At 52.9% G+C, this 8127-nt stretch overlaps 3 protein-coding genes across 3 annotated transcripts; 1 reads left to right on the top strand and 2 right to left on the bottom strand.

Moving 5' to 3' along the window:
* Nucleotides 1-1046: 1046 nt before the first annotated feature.
* T310_5086 (Glycoside hydrolase family 79 protein) lies at nucleotides 1047-2680 on the bottom strand (the record flags this gene model as incomplete). Its single annotated transcript, XM_013472055.1, has 3 exons — nucleotides 1047-2307; nucleotides 2363-2452; nucleotides 2568-2680. 3 exons carry the CDS (start codon nucleotides 2678-2680, stop codon nucleotides 1047-1049), a joined length of 1464 nt encoding a protein of 487 aa, XP_013327509.1.
* A 738-nt stretch (nucleotides 2681-3418) lies between these two features.
* Nucleotides 3419-5384, bottom strand: T310_5085 (uncharacterized protein; the record flags this gene model as incomplete). The annotated part of the gene is made up of 8 exons (XM_013472054.1): nucleotides 3419-3717; nucleotides 3792-3964; nucleotides 4041-4108; nucleotides 4176-4573; nucleotides 4639-4803; nucleotides 4857-4905; nucleotides 4959-5101; nucleotides 5174-5384. 8 exons carry the CDS (start codon nucleotides 5382-5384, stop codon nucleotides 3419-3421), a joined length of 1506 nt encoding a protein of 501 aa, XP_013327508.1.
* A 570-nt stretch (nucleotides 5385-5954) lies between these two features.
* On the top strand, nucleotides 5955-8064 carry T310_5084 (uncharacterized protein; the record flags this gene model as incomplete). Its single annotated transcript, XM_013472053.1, has 2 exons — nucleotides 5955-6059; nucleotides 6124-8064. The coding sequence occupies 2 exons, from the start codon at nucleotides 5955-5957 to the stop codon at nucleotides 8062-8064; spliced, it is 2046 nt and encodes a 681-aa protein (XP_013327507.1).
* Between the last annotated feature and the right edge of the window lie 63 nt (nucleotides 8065-8127).

Raw genomic sequence — 8127 nt, 5'->3', positions numbered from 1 at the left:
TAGGGTTTGCCACGATGCGGACGGAGTTCCGCCCGTCGGAGATCAATCACCCCGATCATCTTACGGGCGTAAGATGGCAGCCTCACCTTTAGTTTAATATTATCCAAGAAGCGCTGCAAATTAATGGGCGAAGAAAAAAAACAAGTTCTCTTTTGTCTCAAAACAAAAATGCTATGGGGGATATTTCTTCGTAGGTTGGTATAACATAGGGTTTTAAGTTAAATTATATAAAATTCCAAACTTCCTATGAAGATGCCACCTTTTGGCCTTTCACCTAAAAGTATCAGCAGAAGAAAAATTATTTAGTGCTTTTTTGACACAAGTATTACCTACCAAGGTGGGAAGGTCTTTCGGAATCACCATATAGGTAGGTGACGGAGCGGATTTGAGCCCTCTTGCTACCTGACGCATCGTTCTCCTTTACTATTATCAAAACTACACATCTGTGACTAATTTATTGATTGATTAGTTAAGATAGAAACCGCCCCTGTTCCGTTGGATCCATTCGAGGAAGTTTTCCAGAATGAAACGCAGATACGATCTCCTGGGCCGGAGTTCGGCATTCTAAAATAAAAATAACAAACGACAATGATGAAGTTCAACAATTTTAGGTATGGATGAAGATAAATATCCGTATGAACGATGATGCTATATAAAACATCTTTGTTTTAGATTGGCGGACTGGGCTAGATGTGGATACTACCTGATTCTTCCTCACAGAAACCAACAAGGGCAGACATCGAGACAGGGAGTGGTACTGAATGAGAACTAGAGGTCATCATGGCTAGACATTATCTGTCGCATGGAAGCAGGGAAAGTTGTCTCGTTAAATTTATTCCAGCTGAGATGTAAGTGTAAGAATATCTGGATTAGGACCACGATCTACAGTTATACATATGCGAGGAATTGAATTCCATCCAGATATCTCTACTCTATATACAGTTCAACATTTGGAGGGTACTGTTTGTAGGTACAGAAAACTCGCTTTTTAGGCAAATAATTCCATCTCGGCAGAGGAGCAGTCCTGTAACGTATATAGAAAAATCTTATGATATCGTCGCAATCACCGCCTCAGAATCCCTCACGGTGATCGTCACCGTGCCGTTCTCATCCGCCGTCACCTTCTCGTCGCTCGTCGTCCCGTTCACCCGGACCGCCTGGCCCAACGACTCATACTCGTACGCGAACCCGTTGAACGTCACTCCTGTCGTCACGTCGCTTCCCGCCGCAGTCAATCTCTTCACCGTCCAGGACGAGCCTGTAGGAACTTGGATGGTGTAGTTCTGTGACGGGCGAGCGCCGCCAGAGGTGGAGTCGTATTGGCGTAGGTTCAGGACCGCCAGACGGGTCAGATTGCCGTCGACATACGCAGCATAGGCGGAGTCGAGATCGCTGTCACTGCCAGCGGGCAGGGAAACCTCCTTCACCTGCACGTTCGAGCTCGCGCCCAGGAACGTCGCCGCGGCCAGTTTTCCGTAGTATGGCGGATTCGTCGCTGGAGAGCCCACCGGGGTCCAGGCGGAATACGCCGCACCCTGCGACTGATGGAAGTGAAGACGTTTAATGACGCCCGTCGAGGCCGCATAGGCAGAGAACTCGAGCACCCACAGCGCTGCGCCAAATGTGTTGGACAGTCCGGCCGCGCCGCCCCCGTACAAACTGTTGTGCTCGCCCAGGATATAGTCGGCCGGGACACTGGCGACGGATTGCGCATTCTGCACGTGCTTGGTAATGCTTTGCACGACAGCAGTGTGGTTCATGAGTGTGCTCTGCAGCGTCACGCCGGGGGAGGTTGCGCCGGACATGTAGTTGTGGACGGAGATCTGCTTGACGGTGTTCTCCTTGTCCAGCCCTGCGGCGAAGATGTTGCTGAGCTTCAGCGCCGACCCGGGACTGCTGAGAGACGGGGCCATAAAGGCGAGTTGGGATGCCAGCTCCGGACAGGACTGCTGAAGCAGCGTCCGGATCCGATCCGTCCCATTCAGCCACTCCGTCGTGTACTCTGCCTCCGTCCAGTCCGACGGCCTCCATTTGCCTCGGTACAAGTCGGGCTCGTTGCCCAGTTCCCACACTTCGAGCAGCCCGTCCTGCAGTGCCTGGCACGCAAGGGGAACGGTTGCCGTCAGCGTTTCGTAGCCGGAGGCGTTGTTCGCCGCGAGATTGAAGCCATGACTGTACTTGGTGCCATTGGGAAAGGCGCCGTACGAGTCGAAGAGGGAGTTTCCAATGCACAGGATTGCTTCGGGATCAGCGGCACAGGAGGTTGCGGTTGGGACGGTGAGAGAGGAGTCATAGATGGCGCGATCTCTGCAGACTTTTCAGCATGATTGTTCAGTTCGCTGAGTATAAGGAATTATCTTACTGGGAATTCCCTCCCACCCGAATCACGGGCAGATCGCCGCCTTGGGCGTCGGCAATGTTTTGAAGAAGATTCGACGAGTAGACGTTCGGACTGGATTTGTTTCCTAGTAGCAAACAGTCAATAGAGTCAAACCAGGATGAAGGACAAATCGGGCATGCCAGCATATAAAGGAAAGCTACTCAGTTCAATCGACAACGAGACAAACGATGAGTATAGCGAGCCAGTGGATGCGGCAGTAGTCTCTGGTACAGCAATGACATCCTTGGCGGCAGATACAGATTGGAAAAGGAGAGAAGACAAGGCTAGAATGGTGGCCATGGTAGACAGTCGAAGGATTCACCGATCAAAAATAAGACTGGATGGATGCCAGATCAGTTCATAATACCGGTTGAAGACATTGGCTAGAAATAGCGTCAAGGAAGGACAGTAGGCACGGCGTCGAGGAGTGCCGCCAATTGCTGACGTTTAGTTATGTTTATGGCTCCTGCACGGAGCACGGAGTAAATAGCTTAACAAATTCGAGGAAAATTGGTACCTGAGACGGTTCCGGACCCACGCGTTTCCCCGCAATCTGCCATGTGCAAATGCCGATTGATTTGATCGATGCGACGGTGACAATTGACCGGAGGAATTCTCGGGCGACTAATGCCCCGGGTCCGATGACGCCGTTGTCCCTAAGACAGGCGGCCGGTGATCTACTTGATATAGTTACTTGGCACTCAGGATTGTGTTGTAGGTAGGTTGTTTGCGATCCACGAAGGGCAAGCATTGCAACAAAGGGAATGGCTCTGCAGTGGCAACCGGCAGACGCTGCAGATTTCGCTACAAAGCAATGTCATGGCATTCCTTTTTGGAAACTTCATGAGGAAAACGACCAGTTATCATTATTTTTCAGACATCGGAAAGCAGATAAAATACTGTGGATTGGAATATAAATCAACTGCAGCTGGCATATGACCTTCAACGAATTATTTACGACCCACAGACGAGAAGTCCCGCCATCCATGCTCTCGAGAGCATGTCATGACACTACTACTGTACACATTTCAAATCTTCTCACAAGCTGTAAACAAAGGTATATTTCTTATCTCCCAGCCGCGTGTCATTCACCCGCTCATACTCGATCTCCTGCGGGCTCCACGACGCGATCTTGCGCGCGCGGTACCGGTTGACAGCCTGCAGCAGGAACCGGTAGCCGATGTATCCGGCCAAGGCGAAGGCAATGAAGCCCAGTGTCGCGTAGAACGGGACCAGGTAGCGCGGTGCGTACTTTGCGCTGAAGAGCTGCGAGCCGATGACGCCGGAGAGGTTCCCGAAGCCGTTGACGCCGATGACGAGGGCGCGTTTGCCGGGTTCTGTTGCGATCTTCGTCAGCCAAACTGTACTGTATGCTCGGAATATGAGGTAGGATGGCATTGTACGTGCTTACCAGGAGTATTGCCGCTGAGCCAGGCCACGGTCAACGGAGCAGTGACATAACTTCCCACCAGCAGGACGCACAATGCGAAGTAGCGCACGCCGTTATTCAGTACGGTGACGGTGATGATGAGACCGATGAGGCAGATGATCAAACCGGCGATGATGTGGAAACCGCGCTCCTTGCTAGAAGATAGATTCTCGTTAGTACCAGTGTATACTATCCATGGCGAGACAAGGAGATGAGCCGGCGAGAACTTACCGTCGGTCCGAACTGAAGGCGAACAGATGCAGGCCTACGGCACCGCAGACATAGGGTGGCACCGACATCTATAGCGCGAATCGATCAGCAAACAATTGTCAAAACGCAGGGGCACAGCATTGGGGTAATACTCACCAGATTCGCCTTAAGGGACGTATACCCCAGACCCTTGACGACCAAAGGCAGAAACACCGAAAAGGCATTAGGGGGCACGCTCGCACAAATATTGAAGATCAGGACCGTCCAGAGCTTCCAGTCTTTTATCGTCTCAATCACGTCCCGTCGGTTCAACCGCTCGGAACTCTTCTGAATGCCGTCCGGACCATACTCCTTCAACACGTATTTCTCGCTATCGATACGAATCCTCTCCACAGCAAACTCCTTTTCGGCCTTCGTGAGGAACCATGCTGAGCCGGGACCCATGGGAAGCCAGAACCAGGCGACGATGGCGATGAACATGGTTAATGCGCCCTCGATGATGAACAAGTACTGCCAGCCAGCCAGAGGACCCCCCATTTGAAAGATTCCATATGCTAGGTAGAGGTCAGTGTCTTTCACTAGAGGCAGAATAAATAGTTTGGTCTGGTAATAAACGCACCGATAGCACCGGAGAATGCACCAGCCACGACATACTGGCCGTAGAACAAGCCAATCCGCACACCCAAGTCAAAACGGGTGTAGAAGGTCGACAGATAGAAAACGCACGTGGGATAGAAACCGGCCTCGAACAGTCCAATCAAGAGTCGCAGAGCAATGAGCTGACCTGGAATGTCGTCAATGACAGCAGTGACATGAATATCTATCGAAAGATCATACCTCGGCCATGAATGAAGGCATGGGCTAGGGTCAAGGTGCCCCAAGAAATCTGCGTAGAGATGATTAGCCGGGATGCTTGCGGCCTGACCAAAGCGTACATACCATGAGGAACGGAATCCAATGTTTCGCTCCGACGATCCTGCCAACCCCCGCGGAGATCGGCTGGAAGATGACAAAGGTGATGTAGAACAACGAGACGGCATCGTTGACATCCTGGGACTTGGCACCAATCGCCTTGGAGAAGCCTGCTCAAGCACAGTCAGTATATATCTCGTCATATAAGCTCAATACATTCTGCATGATATGGCCTGTCTGACCTTGCGTTTCGGCATTGCCGACATTTGACCGGTCGAGGCCATTGAACAGATAGAGAAGGGCGAGAAAAGGAAGGACAAAGATATCGAGCTTCCGGTTCACTGCTCTGGACAGCCGTCTCTCTTCTGCTGTCGTAGGATAATAGCCGTCAGGGACATTGCCGGGGGACGCTCTGTCCTCGAGCTCCACGTGGCTGGCGTTGTGCTTTTCCATGGCGACGTTGGCGAAGTTCTGCACTCGTTCAAGGCGTTGACTCTGTCGGAACACACCGAAGGAACGACCCAGGACGGCGGTCCATGACGGCTTTTATGCTTCTCGCGAACGCTCAGACAGTTCTTGACGTCGGCTGTCGAGCTTCTCCAGACTGTTCTGCGCCGTTCTCCAGATCTGTGGAGTCCCGCATTCCGGGTACGGTACCCGGCCGCCACCGCGCCGACCGACCGGTTCAGGTACCCGACAAGAGCCTCAATCACCGCTGCTCGCCGGGGCACGCCTGCGCTGGCCTGGGGCATTGGCCTGGGGTCTGGACACCGATTCCAGAGAGTCGGGATGGCCGGTTCGGGTCGCGTACCCGAACAGGCCCCGGTTGAGGACGCTGCCCCGTCCGGGGGCTCTGGTCATGTTCTTACGATGATGGAATATTTTCAGAAAATAAATACGTAATAATTCTGGCGATTGTGAGAGGCTTATTTTTCTACCGTGATGTCCAGTCCTGTCAAGCCTGCTACGTGTTTCTTCATCGTCCCTCGTACTCGTGCCAATTGACCACTCCCGACACCGGCAATGGGTTCATGGAGCTACCAGGAGGCTACAGCCTCTTCACCCCGGTTGAAAACCATCGACTGGGGTTCCAATGGCAGGATCATATCGACAGACCGTGCTGGAACGGTACGAGCCTCACCAACCGTCTATCCGCGATGACATCAAGCATAGCTAACAATTAACTCATTAGATTTTGTACCTTGGTTTCTACCATCCTCAGCACGGAATCGCCGTCATCTCTCCATACGAACAGTTTGATGGCGCACGCTTTTACGACCCAACCTATGTGCGTGCCTATCGCAAGCGAATGCTGCAATGGATGCAAGACGGTAAACCCGGTTTCGGAGTCCACATCCACGGCAAGCCAGTCGATGCCGCCGTGACTGCCCGGGACAGACGACAGATTCAGTTGGACTATGAACTCGACAGCGGGATCCATGTGCGGAGGGTCCTCTCAGTCGAAACGACCGGCGAAGTGAGACAGACCACGGCCTTGTCCACAGCGTCATCGCAAGCGGTTTCGGTTCCGGTGACGTTGAATCTGGGCATGAGCTTCAATCGCGCGTCGTACGGCCAGCTGACTGAAGGCGGGCCGATACCGATTCCAAAGTCAGAGAACGTGTTCAAGGCAGCGAGGGATGGGAGCAGTTTCTCGCTGCACAATCCCAATCTGGGCGCCTCTGTCGAGGGCCGGGTTTGGTGCAGCTCTCCTGAAGGGATTGCTTTTGATCTCGACGTCACGGAGAAGACCTTCTACGACGAACCTGTCAAAGCAGAGTCCACCGCAGTGGTTGAAATCGCGCCTGGTTCGGGGCTGACCTTCACTGTCAGCTTTTTGCCGCAGATTGGGAATTCACTTTCCCAACAATTCAGACAAGACATCCGTAGCAACTCTCGTCAACCCTGCAAATGGCGATTCCAAGACGCAGCAGCGTCCAAGATCGTTCTCGGAAATCTCGAATACGTGCTCGGAAACTGCATGATACCGATCTCTGACAAAAGCACTTGCGTGATAACCGATCATGTCGCGCTTCCTCTGGGCTGGAATCGGGACAATTACTGGCAAATCCGCTTTCTTCTCGAGGTGTACAAGAATCTCAACAAAATAGCGGACGCGACGACAGCAAAAGAGTACAGTGAGGAGATCCTGCGGAACGTCAAAGGCCATCTTCACTGGGTCTTCCGCGACGCCCAACGCCCACACCGTTTCTGGCATCGATCATACGTTGCCAACGGCGTCCCCAAGGACCGTCCCATTTTCCAGCTGGATCAGCAATGCTATCCACTGCTGGAACTATGTGACTATTTCGAGTTCGTCCCAGAGACCAAAGAATTTGTATCGGAGATCGTTCGGGAGGGCACCGTCGCTGACATTGTCGACCTACTCGAATCGCGACAAGACAGCGAGTCTGGCCTCTTTCCCACGGACGAGACCCCTGGAGATGACCCTGTGGAGTTTCCATTCCACTTCTCGAGCCACGTTCTCCTGTGGTACACCTTCACTCGGCTAGCGAGACTGATCGAGGCCTTGGGAGATAGTATCAACATTGATGCTTCCAAGCTTCACCCTTCTCGCCTGCGCAATCTTGCTCAGAATATCTTCTCCGCGACGATGAAACATTTTGTCTCCGTGAACCCCAAGACAAACGAACGAATGTTCGCCTACCTGACCAGCGGCGCCGGTCGACACGTCTTCTATCACGACGCCAACGACATCCCAACCCTGTTCGCGCCGGAGTGGGGATTCGTCAACACCCCCGAAGACATTGCCATCTGGACTCGCGCGATGGAGTTTGGTCTGTCGTCCGCGAACGAAGGAGGGTTTTACGGCGACGGACCCTATGGCGGTCTCGGCAGTGTCCACACCCGCGGGCCATGGCCCCTGGGTTATTTCCAGGAGCTCGTTTTCGCCGAGATGCGAGGCGATCTCCAGGCAAGGGAACAGGCATGGCGGAAGATTCAAGGCGCCATGTTCCCCGATGGGCTGTTTTCGGAAGCAGTGGATGGCCATACCGGGGAGTGCACTAGCAAGGCCTGGTTTAGCTGGCCGGGCTCGATGATTGCCTCTGCGCTGCTGCAAGATCGTTGCGGTCAGGTTCGTCCTGGAGACATGTTGACGTCGGTCATCTGATCGCTTGTGTGTCCATCTGTATGCTTATACGGGAGGATCTCTCATTCCGTCACGAAAGAACCA

This window comes from Rasamsonia emersonii, assembly GCF_000968595.1.
Source record: "Rasamsonia emersonii CBS 393.64 chromosome Unknown ctg1118621760236, whole genome shotgun sequence".
Classification (NCBI taxonomy): Eukaryota; Fungi; Ascomycota; class Eurotiomycetes; order Eurotiales; family Trichocomaceae; genus Rasamsonia; species Rasamsonia emersonii.
The sequence above is the reverse complement of the archived record's forward strand: the minus strand, read 5'-3'. Positions and strand labels throughout refer to the sequence as shown.